The sequence below is a fragment of the Acinonyx jubatus genome, chromosome D2, assembly GCF_027475565.1.
Source record: "Acinonyx jubatus isolate Ajub_Pintada_27869175 chromosome D2, VMU_Ajub_asm_v1.0, whole genome shotgun sequence".
Taxonomy (NCBI): Eukaryota; Metazoa; Chordata; class Mammalia; order Carnivora; family Felidae; genus Acinonyx; species Acinonyx jubatus.
In genome coordinates, this window is record NC_069393.1 from 4,066,614 (window position 1) to 4,092,730 (window position 26,117).

General features: G+C 42.2%; 1 protein-coding gene across 7 annotated transcripts in view; it reads right to left on the minus strand.

The window, feature by feature from the left end:
- Positions 1-26,117, minus strand: part of PCNX2 (pecanex 2) — a 326,874-nt gene that overhangs the window by 271,165 nt on the left and 29,592 nt on the right. For all 7 annotated transcript variants that reach the window (XM_053207265.1, XM_027046909.2, XM_053207264.1 and 4 more), the window contains exon 2: positions 816-1,021. In XM_053207265.1, the coding sequence (XP_053063240.1) occupies positions 816-925 (110 nt within the window). In that variant the 5' untranslated portion in view covers positions 926-1,021. The remainder of the gene's footprint in view (positions 1-815; positions 1,022-26,117) is intronic.

The following is a 26,117-nucleotide window of genomic DNA, read 5'->3' on the forward strand; positions in this document are numbered from 1 at the left end:
GAAACACAAGAGCAGTGATGTTATCAAACAGAACTATGACTGGGTAGCAGTCCCCAAACAATTCCCTTTCCTAGATCCCATTGTGTAATCGCCATTGTGTACAAATTTTGTTTTTAAGGGAGAATAATAAATATTACTTTAAAATAAGACATGCTCGGGGCGCCTGGGTGGCTCAGTCGGTTAAGCGTCCGACTCGGCTCAGGTCATGATCTCAAGGTTTGTGGGTTCGAGCCCCACGTCAGGCTCTGTGCTGACAGCTCGGAGCCTGGAGCCCGCTTCGGATTCTGGGTCTCCCCCTCTCTCTGCCCCTCCCCTGCTCATGTTCTGTCTCTCTCTGTCTCTCAAAAATAAATAAACATTAAAAAATATTTAGAAAAAAAATAAGACCTGCTCTCCTAAGGAACTATCAGAAATAAGGGCGAGAAAAGTGACAATGACACTCAAGAATCATTTTTAATATTTCAGTTTCATGCAACGTATGACTTCTATATTAATAAACACCAGTGTTCTTTTTGAAAATACTCTGGCATGCACTAAGCATTTAAATGGCGAGATAAAAATGCTGAAGTAAAATTGCTCTGTTACGCCTAATGCAAATGAACTGTGGAGCATCGTATAAGGTCATGTTAATAGTTAAACCGTCTTGATTATCAGTATCAATTTTAGGCTTAAGTGTATGGTTCAATAGAAGAAAAACGCACAGATTTGTGTCTGCCTATACTGGTGTATTTTCACAAATAGCTAATAAATGGAAAACATTTTCACCAACACTGAAACATTTAAATTATGAACTGCCACATCAACAGAAATGTTACCTTTGATTTTTGTGATTAGTCATGTGTTCCTTGTTGGCCTCTTTGTCTTTACTTGGCTTTTCTTTCTTTTTGGAGGGCCTCTGCTGAATTACTTCTCCTTTATCAAACATGAGGTGTAGGCGATAGCTGACCAATTTGATTATGGTGAAGAATATAGTCACTGAACTGCAGTAAAAAAATACAGTGATGGCATTTGGAGGAAAAGCCTAAAGAAGAGAAGAGAAAGAGAAAATGTATCCGTTTGGAGGATTATCTTTTGTTTTAAATCTGAAAGCATTGTGGGACTACTTATGAAACACACACTGGGCAAGATTTCAAATTTTATTAGTTTTACAACTGTTCCTGGTTGCAATACGTGAGGAAAAGAGCTGCTATCTCTTTATCTTAAAAAATTTTGTGTTTCTTGTTTCTCAGGTACTTATACTAGTGGCACTAATGACCAACATTTCATCTGCAGGCAGGAATCCCACAGAACAGAAGGTGTGTTACAGTGAGACTTTCCATGCTCTACGAGCTAGCTGTTTTCCATAGCCTGATCTGACTGACCTTCCTACGCATCTGCTTGTAGCAAAGGCCAGAGAAAGGCCTTTGAGATGCTGTTTCCTTCAACAAAACACAGAAAGCCTTGTTGAGAACAGAAGAAAGAAGGAAGGAGAAAGATTAATGTCATGGCCCCTTCCTTCCTTCCCTGCTCTCTTGTTGGGTTAACACCATCAGGCCATGGATTTCCCTAGCGGTGTGATGCAGGCAAGGAGCTACAAAAGGGTAAGAGGGGTGTTTACATCAGTGTGAAAGGATCTGGGCATGGAGTTCATGGTGAAGGTCAGTTCAATTCTGTCCAATCCCCTCAAGAAACAGAAGGAATCACTGGGATCCATGCAATTGTCCCACCCTGGAGGATCCCCCACATACCTTTCTAGTTCTCTCCCAGGACCATGGACGACTGCAGGTTCTCTAGTCCTTCCCAAACTACGTTCTTATCTTTGGAGGTTGAAATAGATCCTAGAGTGTCTCAAGATGCTACCAAGGACAGCCTCAAGAAACAGCAAGACCCTTTCATCAATGCACCTTGCTGAAGGATCTCAAGAAATCCAGTCATGAGTATAGTGTCTCCTTTGACCTGGAACTGACTGAGCCTGTAGACAACATGGCCCATCCCAAGTCTGCTCCCAAGTAGCCCCTGAATAACCCCCCATGGTCCCATGATAGTCCATCATCTAGGTAAGACCATTTCAAAACAGCATAGCCAACAAAAAGAATAAAGGAAGAGGAAAACTATCACCAACAAGGAAAGCTAAAGTGAAGAATTTTCACCATCACTGACTTGCTTTTACTCCATGGGAAAAAAAGTCCACAAATAAATATAAATTAATAAATAAGTGAATTAAAGATTAAGTAAAACAAATATAGATGATGATGATAGATAGATAGATAGATAGATAGATAGATAGATAGATAGATAGATAAGGGAGACAGGGAAAGTCAGGTTCCCCACCTGGAGGCAGATAGGTTTCACATTTACACATATACCTCCTGATGAGAAGCTGTATGAACCTCAAGCAACATAGAAGTTTAAAAACAGAGAAAGAGTGACAGGGACTACTAATGGTCCCCAGCACTTTTTCGTAACATGTCTCTGTATTTCAGGTCTAAAAAATTTAGGCTGAAGCTAGACAGCGAGTTTAAAGAAACTGATAAAGAAAGAATAAAACCCAACAAATGTCCTGAGAATAGATTAGCATACTATCATACACAAATTATATTCAAAAGTGGTTTAAATTATAATGTAACTTGGGCTTCATAGTACTCTGATTAGTAAGGGGCCACAGAAAGAATTCGTGCTCACTAAGTACCCCATGTGGTCTCCTGCATTTCCCAGCCTCCCTTGCAGTCAGGCTAGAGCCATGTGACTACTTTTGACCACTGGACTATGAAGAGAAGTGGCAGGTGTCACTTCTAAGCCTAGACAATTTTGAGCTAGGTGCCTCCCTCATCTCCCTCTTCTCTTTAGCAAGCAATCTCAGAGACCATGTTTTCCAGATGATCCATGTGCAAGATGGCAGATCTTCCTTCTGCTTGGATACCTGGGTGACTCTGGAACAAGGCCCTAACAGACCCGAGACAGACATGTACTAGAAGTGAGAAATAACCCTGTGATTCATTAGACCACTGAGATTAGGGGTTTTGCCTGCTGTGGCAGCTAACACTAGGAACCTAATACTGGGGGTTCCATTTCCACCAGAAAGCTTCCATTCAAATTATATTAGAAATAAATGGGGGGAGGTGGAACATCAGGCATTGAGAAGAGAATGCTTAGCAAAGGTGAGAGAGAAAAGATTACATATGGATATTGGAGAATATTCATTTGGAAAAAAGTGGCTTGCCACAATAAGAAGAGGTATTACTTTTTAGTTTACCTTCGTAAATATGAACTATAGCATTGGCTTGGCAGTGTTGAAGTTAAGAGAAGGCAAGAAATTACAATGAGGTTTAGCATGTAGTTTGCAACCCAGGTGAGAAAAGGCCCTTGTCTCATCCTCTATGAAGGACCACTGACACTTAGTCACATCCCCAAAAAGCCCATAGACGTCACCAGGCCATAGTGAAAGACAGATATTTTACTGAAAATTTCCAGGGAGAGAGAAAAGGTTTTACAATATGCTACAGATGGCACATTCTTCCTCCCAAAATACCCTGCTCTCCTTTAAAATCTCTTCCTTCAGTAGACCCTGCAAACAGAACTTAGAATCCTCCCAAATATCCCCTTTTTGATGCCATATAATCAAGCTCTGCGGGGGCTCCTCCAATTCTACATTTCCAGGGACGTCACTGAAAATCACTTCCTAGGCCATTTTACTGATGACATCATTATGCTCAATCAACAAAAGATCCCCAGCTCCTAGGTAGGATTTTCTGTCCTTACAAGTAAGAACGCAAGGAGAAAAGGAGGGCTTAGGAAGAGATGTGTCATGGATGATCAGTTTTAATTGGCTTTTAATTTATATCAGACTTCCCCCACCTCCCTCCATATTAGGTATATTCAGATTTTGAATAATTTTTTCCTTGTTTCCATGAACTTATCATTTTAACACATTCTGATTACCAATAGGAGGCAATGCTTTTTCAAAATTATATCCTTGGCCAAAGAAAAGCTGTATGTGGTTCTCTGACACATTATTAAGATAACTAGAGGTGTAAGAACTCATTTGACCAAACTTTTTCTGGCAAAATTTCATGAAAAACAACATGCTGTTACCAGCTAAGCAATTACAAGTGTAGTCATTCGCACGGCTCACAAAACTGGATTTCTTGGAATTTGGTGCCATCTAGATGTGTCTGAGTGAACACCCAGACCACTCGCAGTTCCCCCAGATGGAAGCCACTGCTGTTCCTTCAGGTTCATAGCTCAGCCTCTCTCACAGGGTGTACCCACTTTTCTTTTATTGTGGTAAAATATGTGTAATATAAAATTTACCATCTTAACCATTTTTAAGCGTACAGTTCAGTGACATTAAGTACATTTACGTTGTTGTACAACCATCACCACCATCTCTGGAACTTCTTCGTCTTCCCAAACTGAAAGTTTATACCCATTAAATAGTAATTCCCCATTTCTCCCTCCCCCAGTCCTGGCAACCAACTTTCTATTTTTGTCTCTATGAATTTGACTCTTTTAGATACCTCATCATTGGAATCATACGGTATTTATCCTTTTGTGACTGGATTATTTCCCCTAGCATAATGTCCTCAGTTCAGCCATGTTGTACCATGGGGCAGAATTTCTTTCCCTTATAAGGCTGAATAATATCGCATTATCACTCATTACACATTTTGTTTATCCATTTATCTGTCGATGGACACTTGGGTTGTTTACCCTTCAGTTGTGAATAGTGCTGCTCTAAACGTAAGTGTGCAAATATTTCTTCAAGACCCTGCTTGCAATCCCTTTGGACATATATCCAGAAGTGAAATTGCTGGATTATACAGCAATTCTGTTTCATTTTTGGAGGAAACTCCGTGCTGTTTTTATAGTAGTTGTGCCATTTTATACCACTCTGGTTTTTAACTTCAAGATAACGGGTTATTGTTTTCCATTTCTTGAGTAGCCTGGAGAGATCAATAATCTGCTGAGTGAGGACTACCTATAAATCATGCCGGTGTCCAGTGAGAATAAACCACTCCTGAGGGTTTCAGTGTACAGACATAAAGAAGGGCACTCTTGGGGGTTCAACCCTTTTTAATGTATATCTTATAAAGATTCCTCATTGATCTAATTTCACAAACTAATTTTGAAGAAGGCTTCTGGAAATAATTTTTTTTCACCTTAAAAATGAAGAAGCTGAAGCATAGAATGGGCTATACGTCCAAGGTGACAAGTACATATATCTCCTGTAATCTGAAAGGTACTTACCTAGCTACTTCCATGACCTGACAGAGAACCAAGGACTCAGAAGGAAAAAAAAAAAGTGTAAATGTCTTCTGGGCAGTCAAAACACATAACTGTTAGAGAGAAACTCCTCTCCACTCCTATGGTTTCCAGGAGAGGAAACACAGCTGACCTCTCTGTGCTTCTAACTCCTTCCTCAGCGATTTCTGACCAGTATTTGGGGGAATGGGAAATGGACATGCCTTCCCTTCTGTCCCAGGGGCCAGCCCTGACCAAGCAGGTGTGGGTTGGGGTGGCCTCTCTCCATACTGCAAGGTCTCCAGCATCAGTCCCAAGTCAGAGAGGCCCAATGCTTTCCAACCACTCCTGACAGCTAGGTGAGGCTCCATAACGCCGCCGCTCACAATTAGGAAGTCTACCTACCTGCAGATACAACACATGTTCAAATAATAGCTTCCTTTGTAATAAAGGTGATCCCTACACTCCATCTGTTTGACTCCCTGTCTCCCTCAAGTGGCTCAGAAAAAAGGAGGTGCTATTTATTGGGCCGTCAAGTCTACACATAAAGGTTATGACCTTGACTGGAAGGCAACTCACTCAGAGAATGGGTTGGAAGCTTTGTACTCTTACTCTAGGCATATTTGCGTGGCATCTAATAAGTCTAACAAATTTGGTATCCCGGCCCATAACAGAAATTAGAAGGCAGGATAGGAAAGAAGAAGGAGAAGAAGAGAAAGAAGGAGAAGGAAGAGAAGTGGGAGGGGGGAGGCGGGAGGACAGAGGAAGTGGAGGGGGAGGAGGAGGGGATAGAAGTAACCACAATAACTTAGCAAAACATAATAAATGACAGCATAGTGTTGGAAAAGTATAAAAAAAAACTATGAAAAGGCATGTCACTTGTATGGTCGTTTTTTGAGACACAAACACGACTCAGTCATCTCTGGGACATCACTACAAAAACATAATAAGATATCCAGAAGTCCAAAGAGAATGTTCAACGATACTCAATATACTATCAGAGAAGGCAGGGGAATGTAAAACTATGACTGTAGTTAAAGTAAATTGGGTTTTCCCGCTTTAAGGTTAAGCTTCAAGTAATTTAGAAAATATTTTTACACAGAATCTGTGGCCTAACAAATAAGGCATTAATCTCCCAACCGTAGCATTCGCACTGGTTCTTGCCATTTATATACCATCAAGGAGTGCTCGACAGTCCTGTTGTATGCCAGTATATTCCCTCTGGCTGCAAGGAACTGCCCAGTGTGGGTATTCATGCCATCTGGGGCAGACACAGGCTTCAGAAGCTCCTACTTCATGTTTCCGGAAGCCTAACCAGGGCTTGACTATTCGAAGACCCTAGGTTATTCCCAAAAGACAGGGTGCAGACTGAGGTGTCTTATCTGCTTCAGAGATAAGAGATTTTGTCAAATCAGAAGAGCTTTGTCCATCCGGCCGCCCATTCCTCATTCATTCATTCATTCATTCATTCATTTGATACACAAATGCAGAGTGTTGGGCCGGGGCATTAGTTCCAATGACTTCGTTCAGGTAGGATTTGGGGTCCTATCTAAGGAAACTGTAACTCCCTTGGAGGGGAAAATCAGGCCACAAGATGGAGAAGTACAATCATTTCTCTGCATTTAAATATGCAAAGGAGTTGACAGGTTTTCACCTCCTGAATCACAGTCCTTTACCTATTTCGTGAATTTCCATTATGAGAAAACAACAAAAACTCCATTTAAAACTTTCTCAGAAAACCTGGAACTGCGGATTTTGTACAGAAACGGGAACGAGCTCAGCAGTCCTGTGGGTACCGGGCATGCGGTCGAGAAGGCCAGAGGCAGAGATGTGTGAGAAGGCAAGCGAGCATGTCAAACTCCTGACAGAACATGGAGGGAGCCCTCCCTGTGGTACCCTCAGAAGTAGGCCAGCCTTGCCAATATTTTTAAATGATGAGGTGCGTGGAATCGAGAAATCTGACCAGTTCTCCTAAGACAGCCTTACTCCTATCTCTATCCTTCTGAGGAAGACGAATGGAACATGTTCTCTTAGGCCTACGACTTGACTGTTTTGGGGTCTGCTGTCAGTCTATCAGATCTGCTCTTTGAGCTCCTGGGCCTCTTCCTTTGTGTGTGGCTTTCCTGGGGGAAACACTGGATAGAGAAGTGGCAAAAGTATGGATGGTCAAGGCCATGCTACAGGCAATGATAAGATGGAAAGACAGTCAAAGGTTGCAGAGGTAGATTTGAGGCAGGGGCATGAAAATGGGAATCTGTGTAGGCTGGAATGCTCTGAAAACCACTTAGAAAGCTGGTATCTGCAATTACCTAATCCTCGGTCTCTCTCTCTCCTCTTCTCATAAAGAATATTCATGGTGGGGGCACCTGGGTGGCTCAGTCGATTAAGTGTCCAACTTCGGCTCAGGTCATGATCTCACAGTCCGTGAGTTCGAGCCCCGCGTCAGGCTCTGTGCTGACAGCTCAGAGCCTGGAGCCTGCTTCAGATTCTGTGTCTCCCTCTTTTTCTGACCCTCCCCCGTTCATGCTCTGTCTCTGTCTCAAAAATAAATAAACATTAAAAAAATATTTTTCATTAAAAAATTATTTTAAAAAAAGAATATTCGTGGTGGACCGCTTAATCAATGAATGCCTAGTACAGTCAAGAAATCTAGATACATGTTGTCTTTTCCATTTCAGATGGTCACAGTCAGAAGTAACATTTCATTTACATGTTTAATGTTCACTGACCTCAACAGGATGAACCAATCAGTAAACTCATTGAAGGCAAAGTGATGTCAATCTCAACGCAATGATAATCTCAACCGGGAATCCGTACCGATATTGAGTGTGGATCTCATTGAATATCAATGTCATTGTTTCCTAACAGAAAGAAATGTGTGATTTTGAATTTAAAATGAGAATTTAGGGGCATCTGGCTCAGTCCGTTAAGCGTCTGACTCTTGATTTGGGTTCAGGTCCGGATCTCACAGTTTGTGGGATTGGGCACCACCTCGGGCTCTGTGATGTCAGCGTGGACTGGGATTCTCTCTCCCTTCCTCTCTTCTCCTCCTTCTATCTAGAGATAGATAGACGCACTCTCTCTCTCAAAATAAATAAACATTTAAAATTAAAATAAGAATTTAATAATGTGAAAGTTTACAAAATGTAAACTATAACTGATCAATTCTATATTTGATACATAAATCTAAACTTGTACCTTCATTGTTCATAAGGAATTTTAAGTACCCTCAAGACCCAAATGATAGGAAAAATGTTTAGTGTCATGAAATTTCAAGTGTGTTTCAGTTAATATTTAAATGCAATGAATCAAAATATTACATTTCTTCATTCTTAAGCAATATTCTTCAAAATCAACTATATGAAAAGACTACAATCAGTCATTGCACAATATGTTCGGCATGTCTGGCCCCCACTCCTTAAATGCTACCGTGACATTTAATTGAAATGCCACTGTGATAATGTCATTGAGATGGACCTCAAAATGCTCCTTACAAAAACTGTCAATGCTTCTTGGGGGCAGTTATCTCTCCCAGTCTAGAAGAAGTGGACCTACTTAACAATAATATAAGGAGTAGACAATATCACACTGCAGTGAAGGCCACTAGAGTCACGGACATCACCCACTGATATTATATAATGATCAACCTCCTTCTTCGAGCCTAGAGTTTCTCAACCCCAATGCTATTGACATCTTGGGCTGAGTAATTCTCTGTTGTGGGAGTTGTCCTGTGCACCGCAGAAGGTAGAGGCATCCCTGTCCCCGGTTCCAGTAGCAAATCCTCCAGTGTGAAAACCAAAATTGTCTCCAGACATTGCCAAATGTCCCAGGAGGGGTTGCAGACTTGGTCTGCTCACTGAAAACCACTACTTAGCCCCATAAATATATATGTGATTACCTTGCACAAAACACAGAGATAGAAACCTAGTCCCTATGCTCACAGAGTTCAAAGTCGAGATAGAGGAGGAGACAGGTACAAGGTGGAGCGCCCAGTGCTGTAACTCTGGCCCACTGCAGTGCACCTGGCCCAAGAGGCAGGGGTGAGAAGCTGGGGAGAACATTCCAGGGCAAGCTGCTCTCTATGAGAACTGGGAAGGATACTGAGGAAGGACAGGCACAAGGCAGCCCACGTGAAACCACAGAGCCTTCCAAGAAGAGACACATGGCACACTCCACGGGGGGCACAGCGGTACCACAAGAAGGGTCTCACACACCACAGGCTTAGGGATTCGATCTTCACCATGAAGAAAGGGCGGAGAAGGCTGTGTAAGTGTGGAAGGGAAAAGCTGGTGTCTGCACTCCACAAGGTCACCAGTGTGCACGGGAGTCTGGATGGAGCGGTGAGGAGACCGGAAAGGGGCCGACCTACTTCAGGACTGTTGTGGAGCTTAATGAAACCATCCATGTGGATGCCTGCTGTCCCGCATAAACTGTGACTTTTTTCCACAAAATCACCTCAAAAACCTGTAAAGTATGATATAAAGTACAACTTATGGCCCCTGCTCTCCTATGTCAGCATGAGAAACTCCAAAGACGCCTCTCGAAGAAACATCTGAGACGACCAGCATCGATGGCAGGATTCTCAGAATAAATGAATAATCCTGCAAGGGGACGACTACTGGGAAGGAGCTACCATATGGTAAGTTGCTACATTTTTTTTTATCTTAAAAAGTTATTATTTATAGAAAACAGTATGGCAGTTCCTCCAAAAGTTAAAAATAGAATAACCATATGATCCAGCAATTCTATTTCCACCCAAAAAAGAAAAAAAATGAAAGCAAGGTCTCAAAGAGATATTTGCTCATCCATGTTCCCAGCAGCATTATTCACAATAACGAGACGTGGAAGGAACCCAAGTGCCTGTGGAAAGATGAATAAACAAAATGTGGCCCATTTATACAGTGAAATAGTATTCGGCCTTTAAAATGGTAGGAAATTTTGATACACGCTGCAACCCAGATGAATCTAGGGGACATTATGCTAAGGGAAATAAGCAATCACACACACATACACACATACACACACACACACACACACACACACACAAGTACTGTGTGATTATGCTTACATGACACAGGAATCAAATTCACAGAAAGGGAAAGTAACATGGCGCTTACCAGGCACTCAGGAGAGGGGGGATCCGGGGAGACTTTGTTCAACGAATACAGAGTTCCAGGTTTGCAAGACGAAAACTGCTCTGGAGATTCGTTGCACAACCACGTGAATATACTCAACACTACCGAAACCCGACTCTCAAAAATGATTAAGGTGGTAAAGGTTTTAAGTTATGTGCGTTTCACCGCAACTTTTAAAAGTAATTATTATTTTATAGCACTTGAGATTAAGCACAGCATTTTCCACCTGGGAAATATGAACACATAGGTCCCTCTGCCTGAAAATAGAGGCTCAGCAGGACCAGTCCCTCAGAACGCTCGCCGATTCTCCCAGATTTCCTCAAGGTCAAATTACATCCACTCAAGTGTCTGTTGCCCAGAGCAAGCAACAGCTCGAAGCCCCGCAGAGTTAGCTGGGCCAGAAGAGCGACCACGCTGCCACCTCTTATTCACTTAGCTCCTCACAAGGACGTGCTGGAGACACGTGGTGCCAGTGCTGTGCTTGGCACCGGGGAGGGAGCCAAGAACCAAACACGCACACGTCTGTCTGTCTTCAAGGAGCTTTTGTTCTAGCACAGCCTAATGACAACTAATTACAAAATTAATTAACTTATTTATTTTTGCCCAACAAGGGGACCTAACGTAGTCTGGAGTGCCAGGGAATAATCCTGTGTGAAACTGGCATTTCAGTTGAGCACTGAAGAATGAACTAGAGGTAACTTGGAGAGGTGAGTGGGGAGATGTGAGGCCATGGGAACAGGTGCAAAAGCTATAAAGCGGCCTCAGAGATGTGAAGAAGCCAGTGCAGCTGGCTGCCCTGGGGAGGGGCTGGTGGAGAAAGGATTGAGATGAACATGGAAATACGGAAAGAGCCGGAGGACACTGCCTGTTGGCAGGGCCCTTTCAGACCTGCCGCATCCCTGCTGGGAGGCCCCTGGGGGCTGGCTTGCTCATCTCCCCTCTCTACTCCCCAGCTTCCCTTCCCAAGCCCCATTTTTACCACATCACTGCCCTATGCAGCTCTCTCCAGCACTTGGTGGATTCGTTCCAAACCTTTTCACATCAGGGCCCTCTTGAGCATGCAGCTTCTTGATCATTGCATAACAAGGGTATGCTGTGGGGCCCTCCACTGAAGGCAAAACCCCAAACCAACCTGGCCTCAAAGAGTAAACTGTCAAGGTGGTAAGATGAGATGATCACACCAGGGTGGTGTACAAATAATACAGAATGGCGCACAACTGAAGGTCTCACTCAGATAAACTGTCCTACCTGAGCATGAGGTTGTCCAGTTAGAGAAGGTGGAGAAATCACAGAGAATGGGAGCTGTCATTAGGAGGCCTCACAGGGAAGTTGGGCTTCGAGCATGATGCCAGAAAGATCACATGGGACCCGGAGTGGGAATCTAGGGAATCTAGGGAATCTAGGAATCTAGGGAATCTAGGGAATCTAGGAATCTAGGGAATCGCGGGTGCCGGGCATGTGCCATTAACACAGACACAACAGGCAAAGCCATCAGAGTAGCTTGGCTCTCAAGGGAAAGAGAAGACAATGAAATGCAGAGATAGACTGTTGAGAAGGCCCACATTGCAGAAGAAAGGGGGAAATGAAGCCAAGCACAGAACACTGAGAAGCAATGAATGACAAATGCAGGATGAGGAAAGCCAGAATACACCTTTCTCTGCAACATCACTGGTTATGTTTACCGTTCTTTATTGATCAGTTGCTGAGTAAATGGTTTAGGGTACACCGTGTGTTAAGCACTCTGATTTCCAAATCAGCTTATTATTTGTGCCACTCATAGAAGTTTATCTCACTTTTATGGACTCTCTTTCTGGTAATTGTAAGCTCCTTGAATGCAAGGGCTGAGGCCACTCTTTGCACATCCTGCAGTGCCTGACCCACAGTCAGCACTGTGCGCTTTCTTGGCTTCAGCAGTTATGTCAGGCCCTGGTCTCCCTCATTTTCAAGGCTCCCAAACAATGGCAAGGACAAACTGTGCTTTCCTCAGGAGCTGACAAAGCCAAGTGCAGGGAGAAGTCGCAAGAAGTAGCTGACTCATGGCAAGGTTGGGGTTTCCACCCCGGGCTGCTTGACAAGGTATTCCTGAGATGACAAGTATGGGAGGTGTGGAGGGAGAAAGGATACCATGGCAGAGACGGCACATCAAGGAAACCAGCACCTCGACAGGCAGTTTGCTACCATGATGGGAAGGGGGACATGGTCCCCAATCTCATGAGTCAGCAAGGAAAGGTCTTCAAGAATTGTGCCTGATGGTGGGAATACAGGGTGACTTCTGCAAGAGGAAGTGGAGATTTCTAAGAAGTGAAGGTTTTCTGACAACCAAGAGATATGAGTAGACATTCATCTCTTTTTCAGAGTCAGCTCTCCTTCTCCAATCCTTTGCAGTTTGGGCACGTGGACGCCCTCCACTCTCTTCCATTCTGGAGCCAACCACAGTCCACTCGCAGGTCTGGGAGCAAGTCTTGCTAACACAGCAGCTACTCCAGGGAATAGAGACGAGCCCTTTCAGCATCCAGGATAGATCCCATATTCTGACATTAATGTCTGGTCCTCCTATAGGATGCATCCCACTCCTAAATGCACATCAATATATTGTGATCTATCTCATGGGTGCTCAAATTGGCCCATCTTTGACCAGCACCTACAAGTTTGCCCCCACATCCTTTTAACATAACTCTAGTATTCTTCAATAGCTTCTTTGACTTTAGAATCCTCTTCTACATTTTCTAGCCCAGACCGGGGATGTGTCATTTCTCCAAAGAGCGCTTGTTCCTTTTAGAAGGAAATGGCATTTAGAGACCAGAATGTGAACAGGAGATTCGCACATTCTTCTTGGGTTATCATTGCTTCTAGGTGTTTTAATAGAGCTAAAAAAAATATGTATTTTTTTAAGAAAAAAATAAATCATGACTTCAGATGGGTATTTACAATTCATATGAAAGATTACAAGGTTCTATGTAACTTTTGTGATTTGATTTATATGTTTTCTCTTATTGTCAAAATCTTGAGTCCTAAAAATATTAACAGGATCTCTTATTTTATTTACCCATATAAATATAAAATGTCAAATAAATAATTTCAAATAATAATATTTCAATTTCAAATAATTCAATTTCAAAATATTTCAATTTCAAAAAATTTCAAATAATAATATAACATTTTATTGAGGGCATTAAGATAACTGAATTCAATTTAAGATTTCTTTGTGGTTCCTTTATCTCTAGGCTATACCCCAGTAGGCCTAGAAGCTCTGTGTTTAAAGTCATTTGAAATATTTTTTTAGTATGCCACCTAACTATGAAACAAGTTCATTTCTTATTTCCAGCTCTGTTGCCTTCACCCCATTCTTTACCTATATATCACCCCATTCTTTACCGTTCTTTCCTTATATATTACTTTCTAAAAATGTATCCTTTCATTGTGTCTTCTTGAAACATTAGCAACTGGATATATGCTTTATTTTTCCTTCCTCCCTTTTAGTCTATACATAGATTCTGCTTTTTTTCGACAATAGTAGGTCCTCAAGATTATTCTTATAGTAGCCTACTTCCTTATCCACTTTTTTATAAGTCCATGGAACTCTGCTATGTGGATGCCCATAGTTCCATCAACCAGCTCCTTATCAATGAAGATCTGTTTCTAGTCTTTTGCTGTAACAAACAGTGCTTCAGTGACACATGTATGGAGTCCATACATGCCTCCAAATTTTTAAGAAGGGCTATTTATTTAAAGTACATTAGGTGTTACCTTTTACATCTCTGCTACCTAGATATGCCAAAGTCACATTATTTTAATATGCACTTCTTGGATTCTTAATAAAATAACCATTCACATGTTTATTGGATACATGTATGGATGTATGTATATTTCTTTGCGTCAGCTTTCTATTTATGTCACTTTTCAAGGTGTTTATATTTTTTTTATTTATTCTTACTTATTCATAAGAGCCATGTGAAGATGATAAGTCCCATGAGGACAGGAGCCAGGTCTGAGCTCCTGACTTGTTCTCCATTATATTCCCAACACCCAGCCTGCTATCCAGCCAACACTCAAAACTATCAGCGAATAAATGAATACTTATGATAGTAATGTATGTTTACATGCTTTCAATTTTTCTCAATTTCACAATTTGCAACTTGGGGAAGTTGTGTAGCCTGTGTAAATCTCAGTTTTTTCTGTGAAATGGGTATAATAGTTCCTAACAGGATTGTTAATTGTTTTATTTAGTACATTTTCTGAAATGCAATAAGCACTCAAATGTTACTGTCACTTATTATCATCAACCTCATCTACACATCATTTCATATTTTACCACGAAATAAAAACTTCAGATTTGGTGTTCTGAGATGGAGCTAATGGCAACAGAGCAAATGTTTTTATTGCCTGCATCAAGCATCAGGAGTGTTCATCATAATACATAATAAGGAAAAAATAATTATGATATAAGCCAAGGCAGTTGTTTTCTTGGAAAACTATTTGTGTCAGGGATGGCTCAGGGATAATTCTTATATTCAGGGATTTTTATTCTTCCCTAATTATTTAGTATCTAGTTGTAGTCTTGAAAGGAAGAAGATGTTCTCAAGAGTGAGGAAGGCCAGTGGCAAATGAGCATCTGTTCTCTGGATTTCCTTTTGAAATGGTAAAGATTCGGAGGAAGGAATTAAAACACACACATGAGCCAATATAAAAAAGTACAAGGTCACTCACAATCCAAAACTTCTATATTTGCTCTCTATATATAAGATCACTCAGTATCAATAAATGAGGTAAAATCATTTTATTTGATCCAATGGTATTTTTAAAGTGCAAGTATCCCATGATGCAGAAAAAAGTTTGTGATTATTCCACAAATGCCACGAAAGTACATAATTGCCACATAAATAATAAAAGAAATGTCATCTTAGAAACAACAGCAATTCGAACTTTAAGGAAATCCAATATAGAGAGTCACACCTCGGTTTTCAAACTCCATTTTTAATGATCTGGATCCTGGCCACAACATTGCGGTGAGTCCATTGAACTGGGCCTGGCCTCAAACTGTATCAGCACAACCAAAACTGTGTCTTTTCTTACCAAGTTAGATTGCATCGGGGGAAAGAGCAGTCTGATCATCCCCTGTGCACGAAGCACCACACCAGGGACCAAGGGGAATTCAAATCGCATCCCCACCCTCAAGATTCTTGCAAAGTTGGTGGAAGGATAAGCTTTCCCTGAATCCAAACCTCTCTCCAGATACTGTGCCATTTCTCTGCTTCCTGAATGGAAGAGTCATCTTTACCAGCTCTCTTCATTCTTTCACCTCCCATTGCCTCTTAAACCCACAGCAACGTGGCTTCGACGCTCCAGCACGCCACTGAAAATGATCTTGTCAGTGTCTCTAAAAGTAAACATTTAATGCAAGATGCTCTCCAGCCTTTTCCTTGCCTCACTCATACTACCTCTTTGCCCTATGTCTGTATGTAGAGCTCCTTAGACTTCACCTTCCGATATGCAATAAGCACCCAAATGTTAGTTTCACTTGTCATCACCATCAGCATCCTCTATGCATCATTCATCAATACCGCGGAATAGTAAATTCAGATATGGTATTTTGAGAAGAAACAAAAAACAACAGGGCAAATGTTTTTATTGCCTGCACAGTCAGGTAAAGAGTTGGAGATCAAATCTTTGCTCCTTCTACACATTCTCTCTTGGAGTTCTCACTCAGTCCCTTGACAGTAAATATAATCTCTACATGGAGGATTTTCAAATTCTTATCTCTAACTATTCTTGATCCCTTAAGCTCCCCGCACCTATATCCAACTATCAGTTGAACATCTCCACTTTTACATCTGAAAGGAAACTCCAAATTAACACATCTAAACCTAGATGTGTGGTTTCCCAACCCTTTCCACCACCTGTACTCTCCTACCTTTCTCATCTTAGGCAATGGTACCTCATGCACCTGGGCTCAAACTAGATAACCAGGTGCCACGTTTGATTCGTCCCTCATCCTCACTCCTCCACCCCCCCCAAGCCAACTTACCACTAAATCTTATCAAAATACATTCACATTTCTCCATCTTAATGCTGCCACCATCTCTTGGCTGGACTACTAAAAAAGCCTCTGAACCTCCCCTCTGTTCCTGCTCTTTCTCCAATCCACTTCCCACTCAATAGCCAGGGAAAAATTTTAATAAAGAAAAACAATGTATCTTTTACATGTGTTTTCTGAACCATGTCAATGTTTTGTACTTCCAAAAATTATTAAATCAACAAGGACGAAGGGGGAAAAAAACAGAATTACGTACCCACAGATGGACCGAAATGTATATGGAACTCACGGAATAACCACAAAAACAAATCAGAAAATAAAAACAAAGAAGGAATCCTGTACAAATACTGAATCATTATGTTGTACACCTAAAACTAATATAATTTTAAACCTCAATTAAAGAAATTTTTTTCAAAGAATCAATCCAAGTAACTTTAGAACACAATACACTCACAGCACATTATTGGGGTATTCTTTAAAAAATAACAATAATAGAGGCGCCTGGGTGGTTCAGTTGGTTAAGCGTCAGACTTTGGCTCAGGTCATGATCTCACGGTTTGTGAGTTCGAGCCCCATGTGGGGCTCTGTGCTGACAGCTCAGAGCCTAGAGCCTGCTTCGGATTCTGTGTCTCCCTCTCTCTCTGCCCCTTCCCCACTTGTGCTCTGTCTCTCAAAAATAAATAAATGTAAAAAAATAATAATAAATAAAAAAATAAAAAAATAATAATAACTAAAAGCAATCTTGAACTTTACTAAAAGATTTTGTTTGCTGGTGGTATAGGAGTAGTACTTCCTGTGTATATTTCAAGGCTGAGAAAATGATAGTTTGGCAACCAGAGCTCTCCTTGTGGGAAAAAGTAGATACAAATATGGAAGGAGTAAAGGAGAGTTAGAGTCCTTTGGTTTGGACCAGATTAAAACTTTCAGAATAAACTCTCAATAGATGGATGGATGGATGGATGGATGGATGGATGGATAGGCAGACAGATAACTAAGCTCTCCCAGCTCTGTCTACTGGAAGGACCCAGAGCAAAGACAATCCAGTAGTAATGAGCACGACTACTGTTGCCTTAAATCTTGCTTCCCGAAGCCATTCCCCACTAAAAGGATCCAGTCTCCGTAGAAAAATGGCTGCTTTTTTCAGGGCTGGGTTGGGAAAGTATAAGCTAAGCCTGACTACCATGGTGGTCCAGAGAGCAAGAAAGTGCTCAAAACCTGCTGGGGACATAGCCAAAGGATTAAAGAACTGCTCAAAGAGGGTCTTACTTGCCAAATTTTGTGTAGTTTGAATATCGGTAAGAATGATCATAGGAATAGATTCTAACCCATTGAATTAAAAACCATGAATCTAGGCGGACTAACCAGCGCCACAAAACTACAGGGGCAGGGGAAAAAGGGAAAGGTTTTCCTTATAGAAGAATACCAGTAGATAGAAAATCACTATTTTGCATCCACCATTGCAATAATTATTTTAGGCAAGAATTAATTTATGTTACTATCATTAAGTGACAGTTTTGGGGGAATACAGTACTATATATAGCCTCTAGGTCTCCCCTCACAGGTAACTTATTAAATACAAAGGGGAATATAGGTACCTTTATAATAGAGAAACGTAGGCGATACCACCCTAACCAGTGACCACACTTAACAGCCCCGACAGTGGGGGGGATGATATCACAAGCGAGCCTACAATGTTATTCAGGACAAGGATACGTTACTTATGCAGATTTCATGCCAAAGTAAGCATAATCACACATCCAGTCTCGAGAAATGATCCAAAATATCTAAGTTAAGGAACATTCTGCAAAACAACTTTCAATGCCACCAAAGAAAACAAAAGGGCTGGAAGAACTCCTTCTGGAACAAAGTGCAATTATGAGACGTGAAAACTAGAAGCAATGTATGATCCTTGATTAAATTTTGGTTCCAGAAAAACAAAACAGAAATCCCTAGTTATGTAGGGCACCACTGGGAACACAGGAGACTGGATCGGAATTATACATTAGATAACAGCATTACAGCAATAAAACTTCTTTTGCATGTGATAACTGTGTGGGAGAATGTCCTTTTCCTTAAGACATACCAGCTGATGTTTTTAGGAAGAAAAGGTCTCGATGCCTGCAAGTTATTCTGAAATGATACAGCAGAATCAAAACTATATAAACATATAAAGAGAGCGATGAAGCCAATGTCGGAAAATATCCAGAACTGGTGAATCTAAGTGAAGGGTAAATATTTTCATTCACTATTTCTGCAACTTTTTTATGCACAAGAAATTTTTCAAAAATAAAAATTGGGTAATAAAAAAATCATATCAATTTGACCCAAAACACACACACACACACACACACACACACACACACACCCCAAACCAAACAAACAAAACAAAAAACCCAACATCCATGTGTCTCACTGTACTGAGAATTATATATTCAAACTCCTCATGGTCTACCCATTTTTGCTTGGCTAACTCCTTAGGCATTTGTCAAATCTCAGATCAGAAGTCATTTCCTCGGGGAAGCCCTCTCTAAATACCAAAGTCAGGATAGGGTCTCCCATCTTTACTATACACAACATCTTGTACTTGCCATATAATAACAATTATCATTGTTCTATTTATGTCTATTAACATTTATCTGCTAACTTCATGAGGAGAAATACCAATCTATCTTCTGCCTGTAGTTTTCCCCAAATCCATCAGAACCCTGGCACTTAGTTTGCCATCATAGACATAAGTGCTGCCCAACAAGTATGTCCAATTCCTTCCTGGACACATGATACAACTGCTCTTTCCTCTCCCTCTGGAGTTGGGTGTGGCCATGCAACTTGCCCTGACTAAGAAATCTGAGTGCGCAAGTATTTGCCATTTCCAGGAAGGAGCTTCAAAAGCTACCGCCTGACCCTCACTCTCTCTCCCTCCATCACGGTGACTGGCAATGATCAGCCAGGGTGAGCAGACCCCCAGCCAACCCAAAATGGAGGTTCTATTAGCCTAGGTGCCTACATGTTTACAACGAGCAGGACCCCAGCTAACCATGTCCCCCACCCCCTACTGATCATGTTGGACATATAATGTGAATAAAAAGCAAACTTGATAAAGCCAAAGAGATTTTAAGGTTATTTATTACATCGGCACAAACTAGCACATCCTGATGAGTGCACATGTGTTCAAATACTCAATGAAACTTAATACAAATAGCCAAATACTTGCATTAGGCTAAAGATCATATGAAAACCTAAGTATTGTTCATAGGGGACAGGTTGAACAAATTACCCTTTACTCAAACTATGTAAACATTAAAAATAATGATGCAGCTTTTTATGTACCAATCTCCAAGATGTTCCATGAAGTGGGAAAACAAGAATACGTACACACAAATGACTGCATTATGTATACAACAAAATATTCCTTTGGAAGTGTTGACCAAAAAGCCAAGATAGAAGAGAAATTAGATTCCAACCAATTTCTGGGTCAATCTAGAAACTTCTAAATGGGTCGTGAAAATGAATGAGAGGACTCCAAAATCTCTCCCTCAAAATGAGGGTGCAATACAATCCAGAATGAGAGGATTTGTGAAGATATTTGGAGGGAACATTGGTATTCCGTGAGTCCTGTATCTCTGCCTGCCATAATCAAGACAGAAAGGCTTCAGTGGGACCACTCAGAGACTTAGTGTGGGTCCCCCACAATCTGGGTGGGGAAGTGGGAAGCACAGTAGACTGGCGTCTGACTCCTTCCCAGAAGAGCTAAAAGATGAGAGACCAGTTGGCTCACTGCTCTGATCAGGGACGAGGGGGGTGTTCCTACGCTTGAGGTTGGCCTTCCCTCCCAGAGTCTGTTGGGAGAGGGCATAGGAGAAATCATAGGAGGCTATGATTTCGAGCCTGCAAGAGTTTGCTTTAGATGACGTCCAAAAGGGCTGCCAGTGTAGAAAGGCCCTGCAGAAGTCGCTGGAGTGGACTTCCCATTCTGAGAAACTGTGGAGGCGGGACGGAGGTGAGGCAGCTCTCCTCGTGGAACTACAAGGGACAAACTACCGGCACGGAGAACAGGGTCTGTGAAGGACATGGGGAAGGGCCTCGCCAGAGAGGTCCAGCTGGGGACATGTGCATCCTTGTCCCAGAGCCGGCCTACCACTGTGCCAGTCAACAAAGAGCTTTCCTGCTCATCAAGACTAAAGACGTCAGAAACATCGACCAACATGTTAGGGAGGAGTAGTGGGAAACAGCCCTCCTTCCTTGTACCCATTCCTGCCCGTAGAGATGACTGAGTGGTTGAAGCTTTGATTATCAGACAGAACTGGACATTCTGCAATCTCAGTCAAGTCTGTGTCAAACTTTTATTTTTTATTTGTTGGACTTTTATTACTTGCGAGCTGAAATCCCGGGTTTGCAACTGCTTTTATCTAGGAGCAGAGAACAAACTCTCTAGAGAACAAACCAAACGGGCAACAGAGGACAAAGAAGGCTGCTTTATGATTCAGACCAGTACCCCTCACACCAAATCTCCACCCGCCTGCATATAAAATATCCTCCGAACAACACACGAGAGACCGTGTGTGATGGTAGCCCCTCGAATGACATAGTAGACAAGAGTCCAGAGAAATTAACTTTTCATTAGATGGTCTTTTGCACATTTTCAGTGTTTGTGTCTCTTCATAACAACGTGTAGGACATACATGCCCATGTTGTGAAACAACGGCTGGGAGGTAAGAGTACGGACTGTGGGGACTCTCACTCTGGTTAGGTCACAACTGGCCACACATCCTCACGCATGTTAACCACCTTCTCTGCGCCAATGCCATCAACTGTAACAGGGGAATAATGGCAGCACCTCTCTGGGTTGTGAGGACAAGATGGCAGAGTGCAGGCAAAGCTCTCACAAGAGGGCCCACCTTAGATGTGGTTGGTGAGCGTTGGCTGTTGCTACTGCCTATTCCGATACTATATAATAATAATATAATAAATGTTACAGGGGAAAGATTCAAAAGAAAACAAGGGAGGAGACAGGGGGGGTTCAGTCAGTTAAGCATCTGACTTCGGCTCAGGTCATGATCTCGCGGTTCGTGAGTTCGAGCCCCCCGTCGGGCTCTGTGCTGACAGCTCAGAGCCTGGAGCCTGCTTCAGATTCTGTGTCTCCCTCTTTCCCTGCCCCTTCCCTGCTTGTGTTCTCTCTCTCTCTCTCTCTCTCTCTCTCTCTCTCTCTCAAAAATAAATAAACATTAAAAAAAAAAAAGAAAATAAGGGGAAAATCTGAGTACCACTAAGAACTAGCCCATTTTTTATCTTCTATAAGATGTGGGAAAGACAAATGGGAATATGGTTGGGTAATACTTAAAAGTAACCATCTGAGGGACCAAGAGGTTAAAACCAGGAGAACAGCAGTCACTTGATAAGCATAAACTTCCCTACACATACATACATACATACATACATACATAAATAAATAAATAAATAAATAACACCAAGGGCATTAAAGTATTAGACATTACAATTGGAAAAAAAATATCTGAGGAGAGTGGCATCCAAATATAACTAGGTACTAATTGGGAGAAATCTCAAAAAGCTCTCAGGGAAGTGGAGGTGGGCTGGGAGACATAAATTTAACCACCAGAAAATTAGTCACGAACTTGAAATACTAGAACAGAAAGAAAGGGGGGGAAAGCACTATTGTTGGAGGCTGCTCCAGAGGCCGACATCCCAGGACCAGGCAGATGCTGGTTCTTTTGCCACAGAGACAAAACACAACCCGCCCACAACATCCATGTGTCTGAGTGGCAGAAGGCCAGGATAAGTAGGAGGAATTTTGCAGAAGGTGTCAATCATCACTCAGGAGAGACTGAAGATGACTGCCCTGAGCTACCCCAGGGATGGAGGGGCATCCCCAGTCCAAGGGCTTACGCCAAGAAAACAAAGCCCTCATGGAGCCAGGAAGCCAAGACCTTTGCACACATAGTCCAAACAGCCGTTGGGAACAGCACGATTTTAAAGACAACTGCATGGAATGGTGTTGAGCCCGAATCCAGAAGGCTTGGGTCTGCACTTCTGTGGAGGCCCAGGGCCAGGAAAGAATGCCTTTAAGCATCCATCCGCAAGATTTGGCTGCCTCACCTTGAACCCCAATCTGTTTCAGGCCGGTGAGGGCAGGAAGCAGGTGAGGGCAGGAGGCAGGTGAGGGCAGAAGGAAGGAAGTTCAGACATGCCAGTTAAGTTATGGGAACGCACAGAGGTTCATGCATCTCAATGTGTGAATGAATACGCCCCCGGACGTAAAAGCACCAAAACAGAAAGTATGGTCCATGTGATCCAACAGCAAAGAAAGCCTTTCTTTCAGGGACATCTAATATAAACGCTAGGACTGACCATGAGAGGGAACCTTTGAGAACAGCAGCCGGTGAAGTAGCCCAGCAAAGTAACAACAATCAAGCCAACGCGGCCAGGCCTGCTGTGTCAGGCTGGGCAAGCTGCATCTTGCACAAAGGCCTCCAGCTGACAGGATCCAATGGTGGCTGGAGTCTAGTCCCCAAGTCCTGAGCCAGGAAGAGGTGGCTTTTTGAACACACCATCTTCCCATAATTCATGCAAAGGCTTTGATACGCTAGAGGTGGGAGTGGAAGGAGGGATACAAAGAAACAGAAAACCCAGGGAAACTAATTATGTATCCAAATGGGCAAGTGGCTACAGACTACAATAGGAGAGTCCCCCACCAGGTGTAATAAGACCCCCTAGCAGGCATGGTTTGCTGACTTGCTATCTAGTGCGATACTAGCACATGATAGGTAATCCCATTTGTTTCATTGTGTTTTGTTTTTAATTTTTCTCCTGCCTCTTTTATTTCCCAGTGTATGTTTTCATTGATCTCTTAAGAGTTCTTGGGGCTGGAATGGAGAACAATAGCCTCAGGCAATGCATGGTCTGACCTTTGCAGAGGTCTTTCCTTCTGCCTTTCCTGGTTGCATTGGGTCAGATGCCCATGAGTGAGCAGCACAGTCACAGAAGAATCCCGACTATAGCTACTTATTGAGAGGAAGCCACGGAAGTGGGTGGTAGGGAGAATATCAGACTTGGAGTTCTACCACCTATGAGCCTAGAGGTCTTGGGTAAATCATCTTATTATTTTTTTATTTTAATTTTATTTTTTTAAAATTTACATCCAAATTAGTTAGCCTCTAGGGCAACAATGATTTCAGGAGTAGATTAGTGTCCCTTACCCATTTAGCCCATCCCCCCTCCCACACCCCCTCCAGGAACCCTCTGTTTGTTCTCCATATTTATAAGTCTCTTATGTTTTGTCCCCCTCCTTGTTTTTATATTATTTTTGTTTCCCTTCCCTTATGTTCATCCATTTTGTCTCCTAAAGTCCTCATATGAGTGAAGTCATGTGATTTTTGTCTTTCTCTGACTAATTTCACTTAGCATAACACCCTCCAGTTCCATCCACGTGGTTGCAAATGGCAAGATTTCACTCTTTTTGACTGCCGAGTAATACTCCACTGTATATATATATATACCACATCTTTATCCATTCATCCATCGATGGACATTGGGGCTCTTTCCATACTTTGGCTATTGTTGACAGTGCTGCTAGAAACATGGGGGTGCACGTGTCCCTTCGAAACAGCACACCTGTATCACGTGGATAAATGCCTAGTCGTGCAATTGCTGGGTCGTAGGGTCGTTCTATTTTTCGTTTTTTGAGGAGCCTCCATACTGCTTTCCAGGGTGGCTGCACCAGCTTGCATTCCCAGGTAGGTAATCCCACTGGGTAATCATAGCAATTAGAAATGAAGTGGTTCCTACCAACGAAAGTCTCTAACACTAAATTAAAAAGCAGAACTGGAAACAGCAAGTCTGGCAAAAAGAAAAGGAAAGGGAACATAAAGCTATAGTCCTAAAATAAAAGACAGACTTTCGGTGTGAAAATCCTACACAATGTTGCCCTCCAACGGATCTTAAAGAATATCAAGTTTCCAACCCATTTTTTCCACTCTTCAACTCTTGTTCTACTCATGTTGGTCCTACCACCACCAGGATAATCAGAAGGCCACTTTTTGAGGGCCTACTGCTTCAGGGAGTTCAGATGCTCTCCTGTGTAGCAGATGTGGCCGTGAAAGGGCGGGCCTACGCCAGCCGACTCCATCTCGTTCTGTGTCCTTCACCTTGACCACACCTCCTCCCCTTGAGTAACCCCCCCCTCACCTGCCTAACAGGACTCGACCCTTCCCCAGGACCCTTCCCCAGCCAATCGGCCGAGGCCATAGCCATTACCTCACCAACTGCCCCCAGGCCCCAATAAAACCTTTGTCCTTTTGAAACTCGCTCTCTTCCCCTGGTATCTCACCGCTGCGTCGGTGCAGGTAGGGGATTGAGCTCGAGCTAGCTCGAATAAAGGCTCTTTGCTTTTGCATCGGACTCGGCTCCCTAGTGGTCTTTGGGGATCACGAATTCTGGGCATAACAGCCGCACAGTGTTGTGGAAAGGCCAAGGACTGGGATACAACACGACCTCAGCGAAAATTCTGAATTTTACCACCTATAGTCTATATGGCCTTAGGCAGGTAACCTACTCCCCTCTGGATTTCAGTTGCTGAATCTATAAAATGAAACCCATACTCCCCCTATGACAGAGGCTGAAACTGAGGCTTGGAGAAGTGAAGTGACTTGCACAATCACACAATTCGTAGAGGGTAGAGCAGAGATGCCTTTGGACACTGGCCTAGTGTCGCCAGAACAGGGTCAGCATCACGCCCAGGGCATTCCTGTTCTAACGCTTCACATGAATGTCCGTCTGTTATCTCACAAGAATAAGCACAAGCCCCCGTGTAGTAAGTGACAGTCTAAATATCTCTAACGACAAATGCATCTTTCAGTTCGTCCGAAAGAAAATCAGATCAGTAATAAATCAAAGTAAAACTCTTTCCAAATTATCCAAAGTGGCTTCGTGTTTATAGTTGTGCATTTTTTAGCATTTCCCAAAAAGATGTGAATAACTTATAAATGCTAATAAATAATCTAGTTTCCACATTATCAACCAGGCCTCAGGAAACTCTAGGGCTCAGAGATAAGTTTGCCTCAATAATTAATAATAAAGTTTTAATTTACATACTCAAAGCCCCTATCAAATTGAAAGGTATGGATTCTCCCTACAGTAGAACTATCTTGGTTAAACATGTTTCAACTCAAACTGCAAAAATCAGGAAAGTTCAGGGCCCCTTAAATAACAGAACTTCAAATAAGCCCCTGCTATCAGTGAGCAGTCAGGTAGTTTTTTTGGACTAAGTTCCTGTAAGCGGAAAAAACTGAAAAAGATGTTAGCAACCCCAGGCAGCCCTGAAGCTCAGAAGAATATATTTAAACCTCAAGACTTAGTAGCACAGAACCCTCTGCTGAGGAAGGAAGGTCTTTTATTGCTAAGGTCACATTCAGAGACCAGAAGATCAGAGAAACAAAGGGATAACCTGCATTTTTTAAAAGATAGGATACATTTAAAAAGTAGCAGGACAACAAATGCATTCACATAAAATTATTCTATAATAGGTCAAAGCACACTGGCAAAAAGATACAAAAATTTTGGTATAACTGGTCTGATCCAAAAAATCCAATATAAGAGTAAGATTATTTAAGGTATCAGTTTTTTACTTCCTAAACTCTTGAGATCTAGCCAAAAAAAAATTATTTTAAAATAGCATTAAAGAGGAACTTAATTAAGGGCAATTTCCTATTTACAAA